This window comes from Glycine max, chromosome 4 (assembly GCF_000004515.6).
Source record: "Glycine max cultivar Williams 82 chromosome 4, Glycine_max_v4.0, whole genome shotgun sequence".
NCBI classification, from domain to species: domain Eukaryota; kingdom Viridiplantae; phylum Streptophyta; class Magnoliopsida; order Fabales; family Fabaceae; genus Glycine; species Glycine max.
Window position 1 is genome coordinate 6,443,066 of NC_016091.4, and position 25,742 is coordinate 6,468,807.

Here is a 25,742-nt window from a genome sequence, read left to right on the forward strand (position 1 = left end):
GGGTAGGGAAAATTCACCTAATTAGTAGAGAAAAATATAAAATAATGCATTTTAGTCAAATAAGGCATATTAGGTCCTAATATTCTCATTTTATTGAATTTCCTATTATATCTTTTGTCTCTTATTAATATATATTATTTTAGTTACTCATTCTTTTAGCTCATCATTTACCTCATCTCATTTTTTCCTCTTATAAATTGGGAATTATTCAACGCAAGTACAAAACAAAGTAATTGTAAAAATTGACAATCGAACTTGCGAACTGTATTACTTAGACATTTTGTATACTTGTCAAATGGTGAACAGGTGAAATAGCAAAACTTGATAAACAAGTTGCGGATGCCATATGAAACAAGCAAAATTGCATTTAAATACTAATGAAACGCAGTGTTATATAATCACTTGCACGAAAAAATGTAAGAAATGTATGAAAAGAGTAAGTCATTACCTTACAGAAACTCCGTTCATTTGTTTTTTCCACCATTAAATTTACCCTTGGGTATGTATAAAGTCGTATCAAAATTATCATACAGACATCCTCCCCAATTAAAAACCATAGATACTTTAAATAGTGTGTGCCTAAACTTTCTTAAACTGAGTAATTCTATTCAGATCTTTCCCTTACCACATTCACCTGATTTAAATCACTCTTAATTTCAAACGGCAAGTATAACAACATACTGATAGGATAGAAAGATATATAGTGTTTAAGTTTCTTATGTATTACAACTTTATTTCCATCGCCACAAAAATAGCTAGTTGATATAATTGGTAGCAAACTTGCGTGTTTCTGTTCTCTATCAACTTTAGTCCTTGTTGACCTTTTCTAGACAACTTGGATGAAGGTCATAGTCACAGACATCACAAGAGAATGTCCAGAATTTGCCTTGCTTTTTACAGGAATCACATACATATGCTTTGGCCATATCCAATTTCAGTACATGTTCATGCTTCACATCCTCAACCTGCGGAGGCAAAGCCTCTCCTTCCTTTCTCAGAGCTGCTTCAAGGTCTCTTATCCGCGATTCGGTGAATGGGAAAGCTTCTGCACCATATGAGGAGACCATTAACTTTCCATTCACACTAATTACTTTGCCATCTGGTCCAATGAGAACCAATGCAGGAATGCCCTTTACATCGAAGATTCTTCGAAGGTCATGCCTTGTCCTGTCCTCATATGGGACAGCAAGCCATGGCATAGTACTTTTGTTGACATTGAATTCCTCAAGGTCCCTATCTGTTGAGATTAAAACAATCTCAAAGCAGTCGCCTTTTGCCGCCTTGAGATTGTTGTATGCATCTGTAAGTTGGACAGTGAAAGCGCAGCAAGGAGGAGACCAATAGGCACCAAAATACAGGCCTATGGTTTTACCAGCTAGTTCAGATAGTGGCACCTGCAACAATAAGACATGTCAATGTCATGTTTGTAACTACTACATAGTGAACCATAACTCCAAGCAAGGCATTAGGCTACCTTTCTATCATCTCCAGAGATGAGAAATTTGCCTCCTTCGTGTCCCAATAATTCTTCCAAGTCTGCTTCCTCGCGCTTCCTTATATCTATGCCTTTCAATTCCTCATGCCTCTTCCTTGTGAAAGGAAATGCATCAGCACCATAATCCTCAATGCATCCAATCAAGTCTTCTTCAATGGTTATGCCATCTGAACAAGATGGAACGAATGATGGGATTCGATCAACTTGGTATCTGTCAATCAGTCTTCTGTGCAAATTTAAATCAAATGGAACAGCTAGCCATGGCATATTCTTGAAGTGTTCTTTAAATCCATCCTCATCACGGTCAAAGGAGATGAAGATAATCTCTAGATTTATTCGCCTCTTTCTCAGTGTTTCATAAAGTTCAACAAGACGGGGAACGAAAGCTCTGCAAGGTCTGCACCAGTTTGCAGTGAAAAATAGGCAGATAATTTTCCCATTGCATTCTGACACGGGTACCTAATCTCATGATTCAAAGATGGCAAGCATTAGCTACAGTAACCAAGATCACAAGCTATGCAAATGATGGGATTTGTTTTTCAATGTTGGATTTTACTCTTTTATTTACTTGGAAGCAAAAGAAAAAAAAGAGAGAACTTTCTGAAGGTGGTTTAGAAGTTAAACTACTTAGTGCATATTTAGTTTGCGGTTAAAAATGTTGTGGCACACATTCCAATGCAAATCCAACTGATAAAAGCAAAATGAATGCAAAAACAAGGGTCCTGATCCGTTGGCAAAGTTACTTTTGCCTCAAACATAATTTTGCAACTAATTCCCAAACATGCTCTAAGAGGGTTGATCTTAAGTTGGATCTATTAACTTAACAACACACACACACACAAACAAATAACAGAGACGGTTCTGCAGAAACTAAGCTACCTTCCCTTCACAAGATAAAAGGAACTCAACACCTTCAGCTGCAAATATCTTCAGAATATCACGGTTGTCAGTATGTGTGGCTTCAAAATTTAACCCTGCCATCGGAACTGAATAAAACAGATGTGCTCTCTTTTTATAAGCTTCCTTGAGACCTAATTGATCAAGAGATAAATATGAGTTTTGAAAGTAATATCCAGCATGGACTATAACACTGTAGTATCAATAGGACCTTGAATTTTAACTCTCACAGTAGTTTATACTTTTGCAAATTGTAAGGGCCGAAAGACCTTGAGACAGAAGCAGTTCAGATTCTGCGCAAGGGCATCTTTGGCTCTTTCTTAAATTTCACAATTTCTCTGTAGCTGTCCTTCAATTGGAAGGAAACAGAGTGGAAAAATCTTATACTATAGCTATGTGAACCAAACTTGGAGAACAGAAATTTCTGAAGTGGGAAGCAAGCAAGACTTAACAAAGAGCACAAAAATTGATGATCATGTATGAAAATGAATATGGGGGAATATTCCCCAGGAGGGTGCTTCAGTCTTTAAAACCAGGCAAAGGGTTGCGTACACGCCTTTCAAATGAAACAGCATCGCACTCTCTAAACGACTTGCAAATGATTTTGATGATCAATGATTCTTTCTAATATAACTCAATTGGAAAATGCTTCATACATATATAGAAAGAGTCACATCTCCTCATATCTTACGTGCCAGAATTAGAATACATATGTGTAAAAGTTTAGGTGGGTCCAACTGTAATTAGTAGTGTGTTTGGATTTGCGGTGGAAACCCGAAAACCAAACCACGGTGTCCGACCGTGATTTTCCACCACACCAAGAAGCATTTATGAACTCATAAGTTACTAATCCTTGCATTCAAGCGGATTTTAATGGACCCAAAAGAAGGAGAAGAAGATTAAAAGCCCCCTTATCTATTAGTATTCTTTCGAGAATATTTTGATTTTTTGCAGCAAAACCAGTCATGAGGCATGAATTCATTAACAACATATGTTAATGAATTCAATACACAAATAAAATGGAGAAAGAATAAGTGATAAGTGATCCAAAGTAGACACAAATGATAAGTGATAAGTGCACAAAAACAAGTAACTGGTTGGTAGATAAATTTTTGAAGTAAGTTACCTTGCAGCTACAGCTGAAGAATAACACCAGCGGATAGAGAGAGAGAGAAGAGGAAGAGGTTGAGTCTCCAAGACGAAAGGAGATGATGAAGCAGAGCGTTGGGACAGTGAAGAGCTTTAAATATGTTGATATGGTGTGTGATCAAGGCTCAATCAACATTCAATACACACATAAAATGGATACTTTTTTAAAATCTAATTTGAAACACATCATAATTTTACTTTTTAAGGTATAAATATATTCTTTTTTTATATGCCATTCAACCTTAAATTAATGTTAATTTTCCTAAAACACCCATCAGCAGACAGAACAAAATACACGGATATTATGGTTACAAAACCTCCTTTCCTTTCTTTTCTTTTTAGACTTTAAAAAGATTAACACAATACAGTTATTTTCTTGCTGGTACGTCGAACCAAAAATGAAAAACAATAACATCTGTTAAAATCTAGAAACTCATTTTGAGTATTAAAACGCAATGATAAGAAATATAATTTTAAATAAATTTAAAAATATATTTTTCTTTAAAAGCATATTTTAATATTTTTATTTCTTGAAAACAAAAAACAAAAAATTAAACTAAATATATTTTTAAAATTTTAATTTTTTAAAAATAAAAATAAGAAATAAAAATAAAAAATAAAAATACAAACCAAACCTATATTATTTTGAAGATTGGGCATATGCTCTGCTTGTAAAACGGATATGCTGACAAAACAGTGCGGCTGCATATACGTGTATCCAAGTCTCATTTAACTAAATAAATAAATAAATATTTCTATCTTGTATAAATAATAATAATAATAATGTGCTTACTCTTATTCTATCATTGAAGATTTTCTTTTCTGGTCACAGGTGATCAAAGGTGTTAAAACATGTGCCCACTGGTCCAACACAGTGAAATGGAAGAGAGATCCCTCACTTATTGTTACCAACCTTGTTTTAATCTGAGATGCTGAAAATACGAATGATCCAACCTGAGGCGTGTGAATACACTGTTTTAAAGGATTTATTCACATAAATTGTGCAATTCAAGATACAATAAAAAAAATTCTGAAACTAAAGGAACAGAACTAACAAGCCAATTTATGTTATTGTTATAATTGTAGTGTAAAATGTTTTATAAAACAATTCAATCACAATCCATCATAATAAATTTATTATTAATCTTTAAAATAATTATCTTAAAATAATTTAAACAATAAATAATATAAATTTTTTACACAGTTTGTATATATGCATTCAACTCATAACTTAATGCTCACGTAAATAAAATGGTGGTTTAATAGCATTACAAAAATGTCATCATAAACAAAAACTATTTATTATAACTCATTTTAAATTTTGGAATTCAAATGAATATAAAGAAAATGATTAAATGGCAAAATGAAGTCTATTATCACATGCACAAGAGGGAATTTCTTCCTGCACCCAATATAACTTCTTCTACACCCAACATAATAAAAAGATCAAAATATCCTTCAATTAAAAATCAAATACATCATCCCTCCCCACATCAATCACCCACGCTGCAGCGTCCGTCCCTCCCCTCCATCCTACATTCTTTCATTCTATCGCGCATCCCCACCGTGAGTATCCCCTTTCACACAACTTCATTTTAAGTACATTAAATCATACGGATTGACAATCTGTATGGTATATGAGGGAATCCATATAAACCATACGGATTATCAATTGGTAATCCATATGGAGTAAATGAAGGCAAAAAAAACTTATCGATAACAATGCAGTGTTACTCACAATGATGAAGGAGAAAAAACTAGCAAAGGACAATAAGAAACTATCGGAGGAGAAATTAGGGAGGAGCCACAGATAGCAAACACACACCAAGAATAATACCAACACCAGCTTCATGGAGGAGATGGAGGAGACCAATGGATGCGTCAAAAATTCTAAATGAACAGTGTCTTATAGATTGTCAATTCATAGACTATATCAAAAAAAAAAAAGGAACGAAGAAGAAGTAAAAAAGAATAAAATTAAAAAAAAACTTTAAATATGTTAAATGTAGAAAAAAATTATTGAACGTAGAAAGAATAATCTACACAAGGGTAAGGGGCAAATGCGCAGCTTTGTACTGCATCTGTACCCACGAGGCCCTAGCTTATGTGCATAAGTTCGTACCTCGTATTAACTACTTTGAAAGCCTTTAAAACAAGCTAGATATATAATCAAACAAAGTTCAACAAAAAGATAATGTTGAACATATGCCTTTTGAAATACCCCTAAATATCACGTCAGCTTTCAGCGACAACCTTGATAAAAGAAAGAAAAAAATTGTACGATGTGTTTCGTTCAAGAATTTATATACATACAAAATGATTAATAGATCAATTAAATCATTACACAATTCGTCATTTAATAACTACGTAATTTTTCGTTACAAACTCCACATCACATCAACTCATGATAATATGCTTTTTCTTATCAAAATTAATAGTAAAATATCGGCCAACTTTAACTCACGACAAACTTATGATTTACTTGGTTTAAAATATGGCTTGAAAAATTGAGTTATTTCGACTCGTGTTCAGTGGATTTGACCAGAACGACAGGTGGTTTGGTGGTTTGTCTTATTGGATATAAAAATTATAAATTCTTATATAAATTAATAACTTACGAGTTAAAATATAATTTAAATTTGATGGCTATGAAATTATACAATCATTTTTTTACTTTTATAACCTAAGTCTAACATTCATTTTATTAACTTTATTTTTATATTTTAAATAGAAAATAATATTTGATTAATAGAAACTTATATGAGATACCCCGACCACGTAGAATTTGATTGGTTCTCTGATGTAAAATCAGTAAACCAAACATGTTAATAGCTATTATTATTTTTCTTACATGTTAAATAAAATAATAAATATTTTTATTTAAACTATCTAAATCTCCACGATTATATTAGCAGGTTTAATATATTTACTTTATTATTCAATGTTTTCTTTATAAAATAGTAAAAAAAATCTTCAAAAGGATATCATATAAAGTTATAACATTACTCGGAATAATATAAGTCCGAGAAATGATAAGAGATAAAAAGTAGCATTTTTTACAATGAGATGACCGATGAGATAAGGGCTTAAAAAGGTAGGGAAAAGGATATTAAATTAGATGATATATACTGCAGGTGAAATTGAATTTGCCGATAAATAATAATAAAACCTCGAGAGAGAGAAAAAAAATAGCATAAAACGGACGGAACAAACCAGGAGATGACTCAATGCTTATCCACTACTTGCAGGTCTAGAAAATGATACAATATGACAATGACCCATTTCCACCGATGAGAATGGGATAATTTATTAACTTTTCTTTCGGGAGGCCCTCGAAAACATGTCTTTGATGTTGTGTGATTCTGTCTCCAATTTTACCTTCTTTGCTTGTCTACCTTTCTTTGCAGTTGTACCCTTCTTATCATTACTCTGTTCCTGATCAAATTTAGTGGTAAACAAATAAATACAAAACAAAATAGCAAATCTAAAGACTCATCCTTCTCCTGTCCCAGCAAATACCTGTAATTCATTACATAAACGTGAGTTATTATTTCCTTCAGCATTTGCTTGTGCTTTTCCAGTAACCTCAAGTATATTTAACCTGCAAAAGAAAAATCTCCTTACGGCATCTTACAGGAATCCCATTCCAACCCGACTAGGGTTTCTCTTATGAGTTATAATCACAAGGAATGTAGAAGTAAAATCTTTAAAATAAGACATTCTGAAAGGCTGATACTTAAGATGGTTACACAAAAGCTGCAACCAAGGCTCTTCCTTCAAATACTCTCCTAATATAGAGACTGCATCAATCACTGCATCAGTAACACAAGTACGTTAATGCACAGCAAAACTGTGAAACAAAAAGACCAGCATTTCAAGTATTAAGAGAAACATCAACATTGATATTTACTATCAAGGGATAGGGGAGTATTGTCAAGGATGATATTGGTGCTTCGATTATTTAAATACACAACTGCGCATGAAGCATCAGCATAGATGTGTGTATTTTTCTCATGCGCTAGTTTGGTTTTCACATAGTAGGAAAGTATACATACGGTACAGTCAAAGGCATAAATCTGAGCAGAAGCACAACACACACTTCAAGGGCCACATTTATAGGTCTCCCTTTTCCATATACAACGTATTTTTTTTTCTTTTCAATTTAACCTCAACAGAATAAAATTCTCCAAAAGCCAACAGAACAGAATGGTAATAAACACTTTACATGTGTCTTTCTCTGATTGAACAGCATAGTTTTTGTCCAATTTGGGTAGTGTCTGTTTTAGCTGACAAACCTAAAATAAGATAATCAAATTAACAAACTTTGATACAGGTAAAAAAGTTTTCTGGCAATTAAATCAAAGATGGTCAAACACATACCCAAAGATAAATAGAAGTTTGAAAGCAAACCTTTTACAAAGCAATTCAAGCATTTCCTATGTGGTTTTATAAATGGATACTTGTATCAACCATCAAATCTAAAGATAGGCTGTGACTCTCTAGTGATGCAAAACTAATAATGTAATGAAATAGACCAGACATATTTCGGTCTTGGATTCATTTTCATGAAAAACACCATGAAGTTCAGGCATCCATATGCTAAATATCATACATCTATAATAGTACATGGAGGATGGGATTTTCTGTGCAACTACATTGCATTTACTAGTTTTTTTTTTTCCTGAAGGAAGGAGAGCAGGTAGGGGAGATTAAACATCATCTAAACTAAATGACAATCAAGGAAATACAGACAAACCTTATAGCACAGCCAACGTAGAACCTTTGAATCATCAAGTCTGAAGAATTTTGAGGATCCAACTTCTGCATATGCATAAAGATACAAGTCCATGAGAATTAAAAACAAGAAAGTAAATGATTAACAATGTGATCACCATATGTTGCTGTCATCACCAGTATAAAAAACATAAAGCCAACAACAAACTTCATTTTTTTCTTCGATATCTGCCCAATAAATTACTTAAATCATATAAGAAAAGTTGGCAAACTTCCAAACTCAAGTTGTAAATAGAATGAGTACAAGAATAGGGTCACCTATGATTTCAGAAACTACTTGCATACAGTTCTCCACAATAGACATTAACTGCATGTATCCAGGATATCCATCAACAAACAAGATCTCATCCAATTGCCTGAACCTCCCAAGATCATCCCCTTTCTGCTTGCATTTTAAAGAAACAAGAGATACTCAGAGATATAATTCCCAGGGAAAACACTATCTAGAGCTAATTTATCCATTCACAAACCTAAATAGTAGAAGTTCTGTGGAACTCGCAAACAAGGGATATCTTTGACTTTTTGTGTAAATTCCTTTGCAGATAAACCAATAATTATTAGTCTGGGTGGGTTCTATTCTATACATAAGGTGCCATATGTGCAACTAAAACTTTTATTCTGTTTCGTTAGAGCAATAGTTGAACCAAGGATTTACACAAATGGAAAAGACTTCCAAAATAAGAAATGACTTCCAACTCCCATGGTTCAAAAGGAACATATAACTAATTACCTTCATTCTAGCTTCCTTGAATATAGGCAACATGATGAAAACGGGATCAATTGGTGTGGATAAATACAGCCGACCATCTGTTGGGGAACAAAAAAGTCAACAATGAAAAGAATCAAAAGAATTTCCGCTTAAAGTATTGTTTTACAACAGTTTCTTCATGAGTAAAAGGCCTAGGGTAGAGAGTATAAATTACTAACGTAACAAAAGGAATCACAATGCTTTTACTCAGACTAAGTAAGAACAGGAGATTTTTCAATTTTTCAAAGTGTTGATTAGAGGTACAAGAACATGGCATACGCAGAGTAGGAACAAAACTATTACTCCCTCCGTTTCAAATTATATGACATTCAAAGTTTTGGCACTAGTATTAAGGAATGCAATTAATTTGTTGAATTTCAAAGAAAACATTAGGTAACTTCCTAATATATCCTTTATCTTTCTAATTAATGACTCATTTACTATTCCTATACACTACTCCAACTAAGTATTGGTTAAGGATAATCTTGGAAAAAAGCATTTGATTAGTTTTGTAAAACGACATATATTTTGGAACAAACATTTTTCTCTAAAACGTCATATAATCTGGAATGGAGGGAGTATCTTATAAGAAAAGTAGAAGTAAAAGATTTCAGTAGATAAGAGATCAATGAGAGAAAGTAATGCACCTCATGCAATATAAACATAAATGATAATGCATACTTTGCATCTTAGATAATCAAGCATGTACCTTCAGTTATATAATCTCCCAAAAACCAAGATCCATACAAGTTCTTAAACCACTGAAGTTCTAGAAGTATTCCATTTACAAACAGATATTGTGTTGCATTACCTGTCAAACAAGTAAAAACATATGAAAAAGCCTAGAGAAAGAGAGAGAGGGAACATTCAAAAGCCTCAATAAGGTATAATTCCTTGAGAAAGATTTATAGCAAAGTAATATGATTTTATCAACAGAACTATCAAATTGAGATAGACGAATCTCAATAAATCATATATTTATATACAAACATAAATATAAATAAGTAACAAAAGCATGATAAGAAGTACACAAAATAATGGATACTCTTCAAATTACCAGATTTGGGATGGCGGAGCAATATCATCTGTCCCAGACCATTTCGATCAGTACCAGGATCTGCACTTGCAGAATAAATAATTAAATAAAATGCATTAACACAACACATGATAGTAAAGTAATGCAAAAAAATAAATCAAAAATAAAAAGATCTACAAACAGCACAAATAACAATCAGAATGTGGTCAGAGAAGAAAAACATAAAAATTGAAATAACCAATCAGCAACTACACCTTACCGATGCCACAGAGGCATATATTAACCATCGGAAACTATAAAATAGCAGCTTATTTTCGTTCAATTTAATTTTGGTATTGGTTTTCTGTTCAAATGTTTTCTCTAAGAAGTGACTACAGTTTTTTAGACGGAAATAAATAAGAATAAAAAATGTTGTAAATTATGAAGGAGATGTAAATTTACCGGGTGCGACGAGAACCCGTGGTTCCAGAACGCCATCACACCAACTCATGGGTTTAGCAGAAGAGGATTCAAAAGCCCTAACACTGCCAGTAACCGATTGTTCCTTTCCCCGGTAACCGTAACTGCAACGGAATACTGTTAATTTCACATGTAGAAAGAACAACAACGGAACAAAGAAAGAACGTTATACTTTATACAAGAATAAAAAAATAAAAAAGTAGGGCACTTACATTTGAGAGTAGAGGGAGTTTACTCGGAAGATAACGAAGGACGAGTGAGAGTGGCACTGAATCTTGAAACGGAGCGCGGGCGGGAATGTAAGAGACGCACATACTCGCGCCATTGCCTTCTCTCCTTATCAGACACGGGCCTTCTATATACCAACCGGACCAAGCCCAAGGCCTTAGGGTTGCTTCAACCGGGTCCAACTTTTCCATTTTTATTTTTTTTATTAAAGTACTTGAACGTCTTTTTTTAGGAGTCTAGACACATGCTTCTTTTTTTTTTCTTCATTTTTAATTACTTGAAATTAATTTTAGAATTTTATAATAACAATTTTTTTTATAAAAATGTGGGTCAAAGAAAAAAAATTACTTTATGTTTAACATGTTTTAGGATATTTTACTTTTTTTGCTTTAGTTGTCATTTTAAAGTATCAACGTGTAATTATATTTTAATTTTACCCTTAATAATTAATTAATTTTTAATATTTATACAATGTAATTTTTTTAGTAACTATCATTTTATCTCAATAAAATAATTTCATAAAATTGCTTTATTCATTCAGGTTATTTCTTACTTTATTAATCCTTTTGTTAAAACCTTTAACAACGTTTGAAAAGCAACAAAGCAAGTAATAGTGTCAGTTTCAGAGTTTTCTTTTACATAACCAAAAAAGCAAGTAATAATGTGATTTAAAAATATATATAAATTTCAAATATTTTTTCTGAAAGACAACCATATTCGAATCAACTAAGATTAATCCTAGGATCATGAAAAAACGAAACTAATAGTGTCCATTCAAGAAATTCACCAACCATCATTCATCAACAACAATAATAATTAAAATTGAAATCATATTCATCTGTTTCTTCTTATTTACCACCATTATTTAGGTTCAAAGTTACAACACCCAAGATAAGAATCATGTATATTAAAATGTATTTGTATTTTTAATATATGATTTTGGCAATACATACATTATTATTTTTTTTTTAGAATAAAATAGTAATTAGTATATATTGCAGAAACAAATATAAAACTTTTTTTGTGTGAGAAATAAAAAGAAGTGAAGATGTTGAAGACATCCCATTCCCAGAAAAGATTTGTTGATGAATTAATTGAGAGAGATAGACAAGTGATCCGATGAGTAGGAATGATCCCCTTGAGTTCCATTATCAGTCTCCTTCAAGTCCTCAATCTTGGCCACAGCCTCCCTCCAATCCCACCTAGTCTCCAAAGTCCATTCACAGCACCCCATCCCAATCCTCAACAGCTTCAGCATCTCACCCTCTCCACTCCCTCTCCCAGGAATCTCCTTATCAAGCACCTCCCCGCTCCACCCTTCCCTCACTATCGACTCAACCCACGACGCCAAATCCTCGCTCGCACCCTTCCCGTGCCTCAGATAATTAGCTGGAAACTTCCCCGTCAAAAGCTCCAATATCAGAATCCCCAAACACCAAACATCACTCTTCTCGCTGGGCCTCTCCAACTGCCTCACCTCCGGAGACTTGTACGCCACCATGAACTGCTGCGCGTGCCTCTTGTCCACCACTGCCGCCAGCCCGTACTCCGCCAAACGAGCCTCGAATGAATGGTCCAACACTACGTTCGACGATTTTAGATGACCGTGCGCTAAGTCTTGCTCCGGGAACTCTCTGTAGAGGTATCCTAATCCCCTTGCCACTCCTTTTATGATCCTCAAACGACTTCCCCAGTCCAACACACAACCACCTCTGCCTACAAGTCCATAATCAAATTAATGCCAACTCTTTTAGAAATACTTCTACATCAAGAAAATCAAAAATATAATAATAAAATATTTTTTTCATAAATTAAAATAAACTCTTGATTACTCAATCAGCAATCATTAGAAATTCTCTCAGTTTTTTTTTTTAAACAAATAAGAAGATATTTACAAATTAGTTAATTATTAGCTAATAAAAAATTTATTTTAATTTATGAAAAAAATCATTTTATCATTTTTTTTTATTTTTTTTTCTCCTAGAAGTTTCTTTTGGGAGAAACTTACCCAAACAAGACATAAGACTTAGGACGAAAAAAAGAATTGCCTATCAACAAAAAGTTCAAAATTTAGGGAGTAAAGTCATATATGTAATAAAGTTTCATAAATAAAAATATAAGGCTTAAATATTCTTTAGGTATATGATAAATAAATAATTATTATTTTAGGTTTTTATTAAAATAAATCTTTTTGTTATATTAAATACCTAATATATCAAAATTTTTATTTAGAGTTTCTATTATGAATTAAATGATCGATATCGTTTTAATATATTAATCATGTACAATGATTAAGAATCTAAAAAAATAAGTTATTTACTTAAACTTAAAACATATTTTAGCTAAAATATAATTTATCCAAAAAGTTATAATGTGGCCGTACCATGAAGATGACTAGCCAAACTGCCATTTTCAGCAAAGTCATAAACCAAAAGCTTCTCTTCTCTTCCATAGTAAAATGCAACAAGAGGAACTAGGTTGGGGTGTGACAACCTTCCAAGCCTTCTCATGTGCTCAAAGAACTCTTTCTTTCCAACGTTGTTCATGTGCTTGAATCTCTTCACCACCACAGCTGGTCCGTTCAGAAGCATGGCCTTGTACGTGGATCCAAAACTGCCACTCCCCAGAACCTCAGCTGAGGCTCTAAGCAAGTCTTGCAAGTCAAACTCCTCCCTTTCGTTCCTCACGAAGCTCAAACTTCCATCTTCACTTTTCTTGGACTCGGCTGCCATTACAATGGATTTGGACTCACTAGAAACTGGACTCATAACGTTCTGGGGTTGTGCATCCGTGACCAACACGGCTTTCTTTCGACGGTAACGGATGAACACAAGTGCTAGTATTAAAGCCAACACAATCACCGCCACCACTACGATAACGATTAAAAGGATGCGGTTTTTTTTCTGTTTTTTTTCTTGATGTGAAAGAGTTGAAATTGGGTTTTGATCAGAAGGTGAGGGAGGGCTTCCGACGCAAGGGGTTAGAGGTTTCCCACATAGACCTTGATTGCCTGTTGCACTAGAAAAATTAGATAAAAAAACATGTATCTATGATGACCACTAGGAGGAATAAGAGAAAAAAAACGTAATATGTATCATAGATAATCTTGACAAGTTTCTGATCATGGATTGATTATTCATTTACTGTTTGATTCAATTTTGCATTCAAAGGCTGAAGGAGGAATTAATTAATGAGTTCTTCTAATTTGTTGGTGTAAAAGTAGTCATTGTGATAGTTAAATTTCCTTGATTAAGACTCCAACATTTACACTGATATCAAAATGTTATTGGATTTTCCAAATAAGCCTAAAGTCAATAGTAAACTGAAGGTTGAACAAACCGCGACGATATCACAAGAAAGTTTATCTATGATTCATATAGTGAGAACTAGACGGGGTAAAGGGTTTGGTTTTTGCAAAGCAGTAGATATAGAATATGTTCAAATTCAACAATGAATATGTATATTTGTTTTAATTAATTTCATTTATGATATCACGAGTAAAAACAAATAAAAACTAGGTGTATCTATTGAGTGAGGTGGTTTTCAGCTTACCAGCAAATGAGCTTGGATCCCTGTTGCTTAAGCTTTCTGGTATTGGACCCTCTAAGTGGTTGTGAGACAAATTAAACACTCTGAAATCCCTCTGTTGAAATTCTGGTATATTGCCATTAAAGCTATTTCCATGTATGTCCACATCATAAAGTTTAGGCAATTTAACAAGGGATGCAGGAATATGACCCGTGAACCCATTTTCAGCCAAAAATACTTTCCTGAGACGCTTCATGCCTTCAAAAGCATCATCCGGAATTTCACCAGAGAACTTGTTATTGGACAGAAACAATGCCCTTAAACTCACAAGCTTCTTGAATGCAGGCATTGGACCCTCAAAGTTGTTGTTTATGACACTAAAACTATTCAAATTGGACAACTCAAGCAGCGTGTCTACGTCAATAGTGCCACTTAGTCCCATATTCTCTAATCTCAAGCCATGAAATTTTTGATCGAAGCATAATATACCAGTCCAGCTGCACAGACCAGTCGATGGATCCCCCCAGTTCTTTAAAGCATCAGCATTGGACAAGTTACTTTTGAAGTTCATCAGAACTTGAGCATTGTCGGCCAATGATGGCAAAAAACAAGTGAAGAGCATGAAAAGACAGAAATATTCTCTTTTATGTGGCATAATACTTTGAAGATGAAAACTGAAACGGGTTTTGGTTGGTGGGTTAGGAAGTATAGAGAGTGAGGAAAATTGAGAAATGATAGGCATTATGTGCATAAGAAACTAATCAAACTATGACTTAATGGTTTATGGGGTGACATTGACAAAGACAAGATCCTTTTCACAATGTATGAGCTGGTTAGGCCGGCCTATGTATAATATGAGTGTTTGGACTTCATTTCCAAAGATACTTTTGTTCAATGGTTATTTATATGCTGTTTGTGGTCTGGTTAAAGGCTGTCTTTTCTTGTTAATGGTGAGGGTGATGCCTTCTGTCATATTGATAGTCTCTAAAAATAAGTTTAATAACAATTTTATGTAACTTTTATTTGTCTGATGTGCTTGTTATGATCTGAATTTGCTAAACAAGATGCAAAGAGATTGAAATTTACTCATTATGTTTTTATTTCTTTCCTTTTTGTCTTTCTAACTAAAAGATGAGTGATTAAATATTCTTTCCTCAAGTTGGTTTTTGTTGTTGTTCACATGCCATTTTTTAACTGGAGAGAAAATTAGAGAAATGAACAAGAAATGAGGTCAAATAATTTGGCTCCCATGAAATGGTTGGAACTTGTATCCTAAGTTTCCTTTTCGGAGTCTGTGCTTTTAATTATTAGCATTAATGAGATATTAACAGCCACCAATATGTAGAGCTAGATATCCTTAAATTTGAGTTTATTATACTTGCGTACAGTCTACTATCACAAACTTCTCGTTTATTCCATGTAGAAAATGTTATATTAAGGTGAAAGTATGATCTTACTGTAGTTTTGGAGAGTTTAGTTGTTTAATTCTTTTTTTAACCAATAAATAGCATGGATACTTGATCATTAGACTTTGTTTTATATTATAAAGAAAACGGGAAAATGGTAGAAATTAAATACATTCATGCATATTTGATTCCATTTATTTTTATGTATCCCTTGAGTCTTGACTGAGGTTTTGAAATATTATAGCAATACCCGTGCATCAGCATGAATTCCAGTGACCAAATATTGAAAATAATCATTGTTTGTAGAAGGATGAGTAAAGTGCTATTGAACGGGAAAATAATTTGAAATAACATGTCATATGATAAGAGGTTGGACAGATTTATCAATACTATTAATATTGTAATCATTTGTATTATAGCTATAGTTATCTTATATATAAAAAGGTATTTTAGTAAGAAACTAATTTTAATAATCAAAGTTAAATTATTGTCACGATCAATAAAAAATAAAAGAAAATAAAATTGGCGAGGCAAAGCGTGATTTGTTGAAGACTATAGCCTGTCATCGACTAAATACTAATATACTATTATAAAATCCATCATTTCTCATTTTTGTTCCCAGACGTGCCAAAGACAAACCAAAAGCTCATTATCAAAAAAAAAAAAAAAAAAGACAAACCAAAAGAAAGTATAGATATATTTTTAAAAATCCGACACTTATTTACCGTCCATTTAGCAGTTGAAATAAGTCAAGTTAGGTCTTATTTAATTCTGATCTCGTCTTTTTGTTTAAGTTAGGTCTTAAATTAAAAAAAAATATTCAAGTTTTAAAATCATCATCTTTTTAATATTTTTTAATTTTATTAAAATATTAATAAAATATAAAATCTGTGCATATATTGTATGGGTTAAATTACTACTAGTTAAATTAACATTTGAATATTTCATGTTTTTTTTTTACCACAGGATCTATCATCTATGTATATCTTACTTATGACAGAGGAATCAAAAGGGGTCCAAAAAAGCTCCCTCCCACACATAACCCACTCCTTTTTCAATTTCGAGGCCCGATAACAAACTACACATTTAGCTCTTAAACGTCCTTTATTCCTGGCTTAACCTGCAACCTAAAAAATTCTCAAAAGACAAAAAACAAGGTTTATATCCTTTTCTTTCTGTGTTCCTTTTCTCTTCATTGTTCGTACATTGATTATAATTATATCTACTTATTATAATAATGCTACAATAATTCTCTCTAAAAAAAAGCTACATTATTTTTCATCTTCGAAAGTAATAAAATAAAAAATAAAATTCATTATATTTTTTCTAACTTTGTTTAGCCAATAAAGAGTTAAAATAATGTACTGATATGGGCATACAAACAACATAACCCACGGTTGATATACAACTTAATTTGTTTGCTCCCCGTTTTATTCCTTTTACTTTTATTTTGTTATCTTGCTTTTCTATCCACTTAAAACTAAAAAAATAAAAATAAAACCTTTTTTTCAAATATATTAAACAAGTCATTTTAATTAAATTATAAATTCTTAACTAACTTATAGTTTTATTTAAATAAAATAAAAATAATCAATAAATAATTTTATCTCATTATTTTGTAACATTTAAAAAAAATCCCGTTCGAAAAAATATGAGTTTTTACCTTCATATTATTTTTTCTTTTTCATTTTCATTTTCAGTACTTGAATAAAAAAATTCAAGGAAAATTTAGATAATAGAAAAGACCAATTATAAAAATTAAAGTTTATTTAATAAACATATAATTATTAATTTCATACAAAATATTTATAATTATATTTAAAAAAAACAATTACAGTATAAAACATATGATAAAAAGAAACATATTTTCTCGTTGGACAAATTAAATATTTTTTAAGACTCAATACTAGAAATGTCATGTTGCATGTCACCAATACTTTCCTATAAGCAATGACAATAGGAATAAAAGTGAGAGAAGAAAAACAAAAACAAAACTTATCCTTTAACATCACTGTATATATTTTAATTATTATAATGTTTAATAAAAATGTCTTTAAACAACATATTATAAAAGTTCAAGATTAACTTATAAAACAAATTATATTTTTTAAAAAATATATATTTTATCGTTTATACTATTTTACACTATTCCAAACCCAACAACCTTTAATTCAAAATAATTTTTGTACTTTTAACAAACTTTTTTTAACTTGAAACTAACTTATTTACTATGTTAATCATTGTTTTCTTTTTCATTGCTGTTTCTCTGCTCATACACCGGAAGGTTGTCAAAATAACAAAACACACTGACAAACTCGTTGCTCTGTTTTCCCCTCTCTGTTTGTCTCTGTCTCTCACTATTCAGAACAAAACTAACAATGAACCCCTCCACAGAATCAGACAACGCCATTATCATCGACATCGATTCCTCTGTCAAAACCCCATCATTTGTCGAAAACCACCCCAACGAAGAAAAACACCAACTCAATGTTCCCTTCCTCCTCCAACCATCTTATGCGACACACGAACTGCGAAACCTTCGCACGAGCCTCAAATGGTGTGCTCTCGACCACTCTTCCCTCGTTGGAAAACTTATTTCCTACGTTGTCTTCATATTCCTCACCGTTGCTGTCCCTCTCTTCACTTCTCTCTTCGTTCATGTCCCTGCCTCTGCTTCTCAACTCTACCCTTTCAACTTCAAGAAGCTCCTTCAATTACCGCAATCAGCCCTCGCTATTATCGCCTTCTTCACTCTCTACCGTTTCTTCCCAAGGTACCAAACAAAAGTCACATCATGTAAAAACAAATGCGTAGGGACTTTAGCATATATTGACACCTCACTTTCTTTCAATTAGTGTTCATAATTCAGTATTTAACACAAAGTTATTTTAGTTTAATCAGTAGTTTCAAATTCAAGTTTTAAGTATGTAGTTGTCTTAGGTAAGTAGTTGTTTTAAATACTCCAAGAAAAAACTTTGTAGCTCGTAATGGTCATACTTGACTCGCACAGGATTGACTCCTAAATAGGATGTTTGTGGTGTCATAAAAGAACCACACACACCATCTCATATTTACATTGTGTTTATCATTTAATTAAAGTTTATTCCACCTTATCTTCATTATAATTCCATTCCAAACAATTAGAAGGTACAAGATGAGTATTTCAAGTTCATTTCGCCTGTAATTGATTGTTGAAACATTTCTTTGACAAATTGTTATCGTAACGGAATTTTCAATCTATGCATGAGTTTGCAGGCATGGGCTTAGGTAGCTTCTGTTCCTACTTCCTAGATGTGTTACAAGATGACTCAACGTATGTTCGACGTGGGTACACGCGTGAGCTTCAGAAAGCGTTCAGATACTTAGCGTGCATGATATTACCTTCCTTTTTCGTAGAACTTGTTCACAAAACCATCTTCTTTTCTAGCATGGAAATTTCTGTCCCATGTGGGACCCCCCTGAACTGGGCTGTGTTTGTTTTAGTCTTGGTTTCCTGGGTTTACAGAACGGGGTTGTTCTTGTTGGCGTGTGTGCTTTTCAGGCTTAACTGCGAGCTTCAGATACTGAGGTTTGAAGGGCTTCACAAGCTCTTTGAAAGGTGTGGGTCTGATGCAAACATGACATTTAGAGAGCACGTGAGAATTAGGAGGCAATTGTGGATCACGAGTCATGGGTACAGGTTCTTTATAATTAGTTGTTTGGTGACAGTCACGGTTAGCCAGTTGGGTTCTCTCTTGATGGTTTTGGAATCCAAATCTGACACCACCTTCTTCAATTCCGGTGACCTTGTGGTAAAGTTATTGCTTCACTTCGATAGATTTTGCTCTTTTTGTATTCTTACGTGGTCTTTAGTCACAACTAATTTTTATGTGAAATGTATCTAAGTTTTTTAAGGGAAATTCTCTTTAGCACAAATTCGTACTAGTATGAAAAAACTTGTAATCCCACTCCGCCTTTGATTTCTGTTAGAGGTTTAGATTTTAAATTTCTAATTTGAAATTAACCAAAATGATTCATGCGCCTTTGATTTCTGTTAGAGGTTTAGATTTTAAATTTCTAATTTGAAATTAACCAAAATGATTCATGCGATTCATTTTCGCACTAAATAGCATAGCTGGTTTTTTAATTTACAATATTTGATTATGTATTATGTAGAAATTAATCCGGACCATAACAGTTCTACGCCATCTAATAATTTACAGTCAATTACAGTGTTTATTATAATTAAGATTGTCGATTGATTTGTGTTATGCAGATTTTTTTCGGCTGTGCAATTATGTGGATTCTTCTTTATGCCTTATGGGTGCGGCAAGAATCACACACAGAGCACAAGGGATAGTGTCAATTGCCACAAAGTGGCACATGGTGGTGACCAATGCATCTGTTGAATCTGAACAATGGAAAACCCAAATGCCAGAGGGGGTACCCAGTCCTGCTGCCAGTAGGGATTCGGATTCTTCGGACATATGCATATCAGTAACCCCACAACGACCTTCTTCTTTCCAAACCAGGCAAGCTTTAGGTGAGCATTATCTCTAATTTAAGACATAATTAAAGCTATTTATAATAGTAATGTTACTGGGATATCAAACAAGTAGAATTTGTTGTCAATAATAGTTTTATCTTATTCAAACATGATATACCTGTGATATATATATATATATATATATATATATATATCAAACAGTACTTGGTCATTGGTCACCAATGTAACACACTCTTTCCAATTCAATATCAGGTGTTAGACGAAGTTTACGTGGGTTTCACTAAATAATGAAATTAAACTCATTATACAAGAATGAAACTCGGACCATTTACTAGCTCACATAAATTTTATCTGATAGGAAAGAGTGTATTCTAAATAGTGTGTTACAAAGTGTCTTGTTAATAATATTTTTAAACGTATATTTGGTTTTGGTTAAGAAAGTAGATTAACTTCTGCGCAAGAACTGAAATGATGCGAAGTTTTGTCTTCGATTATTGCAGTGACGTATTTGCAGCACAACTATGGAGGGACAACACTATTTGGGTTTGTGCTTGATCGAGGGTTGCTTCATACTCTCTTTGCCTTTGAGTTCTCTATGGTGCTTTGGATTCTAAGTATGGTGGCTGTCTGGTCTTAACCAAATGAAGTGCAGAAAATGCCTTGCATGAACCGAATGTGTATGTATAACTATGTATATCATATATTTTTTTTACTGCATATAACCGTATATCATCGTAGCTTATGTTTTATTCTTTTAATTATTATATTCACTCATGTATGTAGAACTAGAATTCGTTATTTTGGAAGGAGATTAATATTTTTGGTGTACTTTCCAAAATGATTTTTTATTTATTTTTTAAACTAATCATGTATATTTTGCAATATTTTTATTTTAATGTTAACTTTTATTTAAAATTGATTTGCATAAGTTTATAATTTTAAACAAATTTCTTTAAATAAATTGTAACTAATCATCTGTGCTTGTTTGTGCTTAATTTGGTATGAAATATTCAAATATAAGATGGGTCCATGGGTCCATGTTATAGTAAATTCACACAAAATAGGGATAAAAGATGTGTGAAATTAGGAGTTTAAGCAGGTTGGTTTCGATTGAGTTTGGTCAAATTTATCACTTAATCCAATCATATTTGAATGACTTGATTTGAATCGATTTTTAAAGAAGAAAAAAATAAAACTCAACCCATTAATCTATTTGTAAACTATTTGGATTGGATTGGGTTATCTAGTTAAAACATTTAATTTTGTTTATTTTTTTAACACTATTTTTTATGAGCTAAATTTTTTATTAAATAAATCAGGCACACAGTTGTTTCTTATTAGATTTTTTATTAAAGAAAATTTTGTAATGTTGTCACACCCCACTTCACTAACTATTTATCTATATATGGGAAATGAGAAATTAAACATTCCATATTTGAGATAAAGAGTTTCAATAAACATAGTGGAAATGAGTTTCAAATACTTTTTTTCTAGCAAAATCAATGAAACATTACAAGACATACTCTTTGTAAATAGATTCAAAATATTTTTAGAAACTCATCTGAAATATTTTAATAAATAAAATTAGTATCGCTTTGATCTTGAAGGTTAAGGATGTGTTGATACTTATTCAGGTTGATAAGTTTAATCAATAGTCAATAATATTTAACTTTTTAAAAAAAATTAAAAATATATATTATATATTACATATAATAGTAATAATAAAAAAAATTTAATGCAAATTAACGGGTCAGTGGATTTAGATATTAAAATCCATAATCCAATCTAAAATTCAACAAGTTTAATTGATTTAATTCGAGTCTGATCCAAATATAAAATTTATTCAACTCAAATTATTTAAATCAACTTGAATTCGTCAAATGAGACTCATTTACACCCCTACTTGAAATGAACAATAAGGCCATGAAGAGTCGAAAAGGAAAATTGAGACAAATATGATCCGTGAGTTATCTTTTGCTTTTGAATTGATTTTGGGTATATAATCGATTATATGTCATCAACTTAAAATGTGGAGGATAAGCATGGCATATTTTGTCTAACAAAAAAAAAGCTTGGCATATAATTGATCATGTTGCCTTTGAAAAAATATATCTTAACTTAAAAAAAAACGGACACTTTATGTTTTGAACAAAGGTAAAATGTTTACATGTGTTTAGAACAAGTTAAATTCAAGTCATAACTTTTATATATTCAACTATTAATTAGCAGACAACGGATATTTTATTTGCAATCTTTGTCTCTCTTTAATTGCACTCTTCTTCTTCTTTCCTTTTTTTTTTTTGTATTTCCATTGTTTATAATTTAAATATAAGCAATTATATTCAAGAATCAACTCTCACTTTCCCAAAAAAAAATTAAAAAAAATCAATTATCTTGAAACTATAATACAATATTGAGGATCCATTTAAAAATATTTTATTTCCTTTACAGCTAATTTTAAAATATATCACAATATTAATAATTTTGCTTTATGTTTATTGTTAGCCAAATAGCCACTTTGCTCCAGACCATGACGCACCCCGTATTCGCAAAACTAAATGTAAGTTATAATTCATTTTAAGAAGAAAAAAAACGCATAATTTTCGCTTTACCTTAAACTATTGATCTAAGCTCCGTCCTCAAGTTTCAGTGGGTTCCAAATGGAGTTTTCCTCCAACTTCAATTGAATATATATATATAATGACAAAAATAAAAGAACTCTGGCCATTTTTACACACCAGCCTCTCCGGTCTTTTCTATGTGCACGACGGCGCCATTATAAAATAGAAAAAAGGTTCCATCTTAATAAATCCTCTTTTAGGAGTTAATTTAATTTAATTAACATGTGATCCATGTTCTAATGGTGACGCGAAATAGTGTAACATTTAATTGTGTTTAGATAAATATTGGTAAAGTTAATTTTAAAATAACATGATTTATATTTAGATGTTTTATTATAAAATTAAATTAAGAATAAAATTTATTACAAAATATAAAATGCAACACAAAAAATATTTTAAATTGTTTCAACCTAAAATCAATTTCTGATACAAAATTAATTCCTAGTCCCAAATGAAACAAGCACTCGTTGGACTCTGGTCAGTTCATTGTATACGACGTAGCTCACTCGCGGGATTATAGTCTGAAAAACGTTTAGAAAGACTATGTACTCGAAACCTTGAAAAAAAGAAATTCAACATTGACTAAAGAAAAATATACCTAGCAATTTTCAAGACCACGTCGGTCGTCAAACATCGTATTCGGGCCACTTCTCGTCTTTGACCATATCATTGATTACCATCAAAGTTAAAATAAAAAATAAATCATCATCAAGAATTTTAGGTAACCCAAATTTCTCTGTGCTTTTTTATTGAAGATGGTGATTGGCTTCTTGCTTGGTGTGATAAATTTATAGCGTGGAAAGTTCCAAAATACAATTTTAGTAAAATACTATTTGTTTGTGTGAAATCTTCTTTTAAGTTTCTTCATTTTTTTTATATTAAAATTGGTCTTAATTTTTATATTTAATTGGTTGAATTAGTCTCTCATCCTAAGTCTATTAACCTTGTTTGTTGATGCCACTAATGACTGATACCCGAAAGTCACATGACACCAGATACCAATTTTATCATATTTTAAAAATACGATGATTAAAATCACAATTATTATAAATATAAAGATTAAAATAATTTTTTCAAAATTTTTGAGAACCAAAACATATTTTATACTAATAATAATAATAACAATTTCTTAAAACACTTATCAAAAGTTTTTAACATTGAGTAAAATTTATATGAATCCTATTAATTAAGAAGTGAGATTCAGATTATCTAGTGGGTCTGGCTTATACACATTTAACATTCCGATTAATAATAAAGAGTATGTAATTAATGTATTTCAGAAGTAACAATAATAATAATAAATGTTAGTAATACATTTTAATTCATTTTTTATTTGACAAATGTTAATAATTGTTTTAATGTGATTAGCTAAAAAATTATTTTTAAAAATATTATAAAAAATACAACTCATTTCATATAATATCATATGAAAACAATTTTTCTTCTTTTATTAGTTTCCTAGTAAAATAATATGTATAGTCATTTTACCAGTGGCCTTATACACATTTAACATTTCAAATAATAATAAAAAAACATATAGTTAATGTATTTCAGAAATAACAATAATCATGAAAAATACTAATAACACATTTAAACTCATTCTTAATTTGACAAATATTAATAATTATTTTAACGTGACTGCTTTAAAAGAAATATTATAAAAAAAACTCATTTCATATAATATCGTATGAAATCAAATTTTCTTCTTTTATTAGTTTCCTAATCAAATAATATGTATAGTCATTTTATTACCCCCACCCCACCACAACACATACACAAATTTCATGTCTCTATGAGAATGACATGGTTTGAGTGGGCTAATAGGGGCTTGACACATTTAATTGAGTCTTTACTTACACTAATCATGATTTGTGTTTAATTTTTTCTATTGATAATAACAAGTGATATGTGAGTTTCACTATCAATTCTTATAAGATTGGTGTGTCTTTTTTGCCCTTGTAAAAGGGTGTGTCTTTTTTATAATCTATTTTTTTTTATAACAAACAACAATGATTTTGATGAATTTCATTCCTTCCTATTTTCAATCCATCCAAATAAAAAAAATATCATTTTTCTTATGCATTTCTATCCTCTCTAATTCCATCATCCCTAATTCACCATGCCCAAACAAGTTAGGGCAATGACCTCTTCACATTTCATGCTATTCATACATTTTTTTTCTAACAAAATAAATTACATAATATTACTTTTAATTATATAATATTTTAAGTAGTTAGAGATCAAGTTACTCAAATAATAACTCTAAAAAGAGTTATTTTTCATTTCCTATCTTTATTTTCTTTTAATCTAACATTTTTAACCAATAACTCTTATTTGAGTGCCAAATTAAAAGAAAATAAAAGGGAAATGTGAGGAATAATATTTCTACTAAGAATAATTTGACAATTTTTTTTAAAATAATATAATATGTAAGTTTAGCTAATAGTTTTTAAATTATGATAAATATTTTAAAAAAATAAAAAATATCAAATCAAATCACAACCGAATCAAGTTAATCCATTTATTTATTTTATATTTGATTTAGATGATTTTTTTGTCTAATAATCAAATCAAATTGCCCTACCAACATCCAAATTTACCACAGTGACAAAAAAAAATATATTAGAGAAAATAAGGATTGTTTGGTTCTCATTTTATTATTTTTTAAAAAAACTCCACCTCTAACAATTAATTTTTTACCTAAACTAGTATAATATTCGTTATGATCCCAAACACGTTTGAAAGACAATGCATGAATCAGGACGGATTGATATCAAATGAACGCAAAACAAATTATTTTGAAAGAATTTTGTGAAACTTTTTAGAACGTGAAAGAATGGGAAAAAACAAAATAAAATTGTGAGACATACTGCCAATCTCAATCCGTTGGTCTCG

General features: G+C 31.4%; 4 protein-coding genes across 7 annotated transcripts; 1 reads left to right on the forward strand and 3 right to left on the reverse strand.

Moving 5' to 3' along the window:
* Positions 1-701: 701 nt before the first annotated feature.
* LOC100791971 (probable nucleoredoxin 3) lies at positions 702-3,726 on the reverse strand. 4 transcript variants are annotated; one of them, XM_003522624.5, is made up of 4 exons: positions 3,519-3,726; positions 2,375-2,526; positions 1,475-1,954; positions 702-1,394 (listed from the first exon to the last, which is right to left on the reverse strand). In XM_003522624.5, exons 2-4 carry the CDS (start codon positions 2,474-2,476, stop codon positions 807-809), a joined length of 1,170 nt encoding a protein of 389 aa, XP_003522672.1. In that variant the 5' UTR covers positions 2,477-2,526; positions 3,519-3,726; the 3' UTR covers positions 702-806. The 4 variants fall into 4 exon arrangements, with proteins under 4 accessions (XP_003522672.1, XP_014630015.1, XP_014630016.1 ...); XM_014774529.3 differs by lacking the exon at positions 3,519-3,726 and adding an exon at positions 2,604-3,011; XM_014774530.3 differs by lacking the exon at positions 3,519-3,726 and adding an exon at positions 2,635-2,961.
* A 2,922-nt stretch (positions 3,727-6,648) lies between these two features.
* On the reverse strand, positions 6,649-11,039 carry LOC100792495 (ribonuclease H2 subunit B). Its single transcript, XM_003522625.5, has 11 exons — positions 10,791-11,039; positions 10,561-10,682; positions 10,141-10,200; positions 9,793-9,894; positions 9,066-9,142; positions 8,594-8,717; positions 8,298-8,362; positions 7,767-7,836; positions 7,278-7,353; positions 7,061-7,142; positions 6,649-6,976 (listed from the first exon to the last, which is right to left on the reverse strand). The coding sequence occupies exons 1-11, from the start codon at positions 10,901-10,903 to the stop codon at positions 6,851-6,853; spliced, it is 1,017 nt and encodes a 338-aa protein (XP_003522673.2). The 5' UTR covers positions 10,904-11,039; the 3' UTR covers positions 6,649-6,850.
* Positions 11,040-11,862: 823 nt separating this feature from the next.
* LOC100803999 (pollen receptor-like kinase 5) lies at positions 11,863-14,989 on the reverse strand. The gene is made up of 3 exons (XM_003523675.5): positions 14,359-14,989; positions 13,190-13,816; positions 11,863-12,522 (listed from the first exon to the last, which is right to left on the reverse strand). Exons 1-3 carry the CDS (start codon positions 14,987-14,989, stop codon positions 11,897-11,899), a joined length of 1,884 nt encoding a protein of 627 aa, XP_003523723.2. The 3' UTR covers positions 11,863-11,896.
* A 3,036-nt stretch (positions 14,990-18,025) lies between these two features.
* Positions 18,026-21,054, forward strand: LOC100804523 (uncharacterized). Its single transcript, XM_041014856.1, has 4 exons — positions 18,026-18,513; positions 18,996-19,531; positions 19,996-20,262; positions 20,727-21,054. Exons 1-3 carry the CDS (start codon positions 18,228-18,230, stop codon positions 20,077-20,079), a joined length of 906 nt encoding a protein of 301 aa, XP_040870790.1. The 5' UTR covers positions 18,026-18,227; the 3' UTR covers positions 20,080-20,262; positions 20,727-21,054.
* Positions 21,055-25,742: the final 4,688 nt, after the last annotated feature.

Coding starts and splice junctions, on each gene's coding strand:
- LOC100803999 (XM_003523675.5), bottom strand. CDS start 14,989: ATGCCACATAAAAGAGAATATTTCTGTCTTTTCATGCTCTTCACTTGT. Junction 13,817..14,358: donor GGATCCAAGCTCATTTGCTG/GTAAGCTGAAAA, acceptor CTAGTGCAACAG/GCAATCAAGGTCTATGTGGG. Junction 12,523..13,189: donor TTTGGCTAGTCATCTTCATG/GTACGGCCACAT, acceptor ATGGACTTGTAG/GCAGAGGTGGTTGTGTGTTG.
- LOC100792495 (XM_003522625.5), bottom strand. CDS start 10,903: ATGGCGCGAGTATGTGCGTCTCTTACATTCCCGCCCGCGCTCCGTTTC. Junction 10,201..10,560: donor ACGGGTTCTCGTCGCACCCG/GTAAATTTACAT, acceptor CTGCAAGTGCAG/ATCCTGGTACTGATCGAAAT. Junction 9,143..9,792: donor GGGAGATTATATAACTGAAG/GTACATGCTTGA, acceptor GTTCCCCAACAG/ATGGTCGGCTGTATTTATCC.
- LOC100804523 (XM_041014856.1), top strand. CDS start 18,228: ATGTTCCCTTCCTCCTCCAACCATCTTATGCGACACACGAACTGCGAA. Junction 18,514..18,995: donor CTCTACCGTTTCTTCCCAAG/GTACCAAACAAA, acceptor ATGAGTTTGCAG/GCATGGGCTTAGGTAGCTTC. Junction 19,532..19,995: donor TCAATTCCGGTGACCTTGTG/GTAAAGTTATTG, acceptor TGTGTTATGCAG/ATTTTTTTCGGCTGTGCAAT.
- LOC100791971 (XM_003522624.5), bottom strand. CDS start 2,476: ATGGCAGGGTTAAATTTTGAAGCCACACATACTGACAACCGTGATATT. Junction 1,955..2,374: donor TTTTATCTTGTGAAGGGAAG/GTAGCTTAGTTT, acceptor TCATGAGATTAG/GTACCCGTGTCAGAATGCAA. Junction 1,395..1,474: donor TCTCTGGAGATGATAGAAAG/GTAGCCTAATGC, acceptor TTATTGTTGCAG/GTGCCACTATCTGAACTAGC.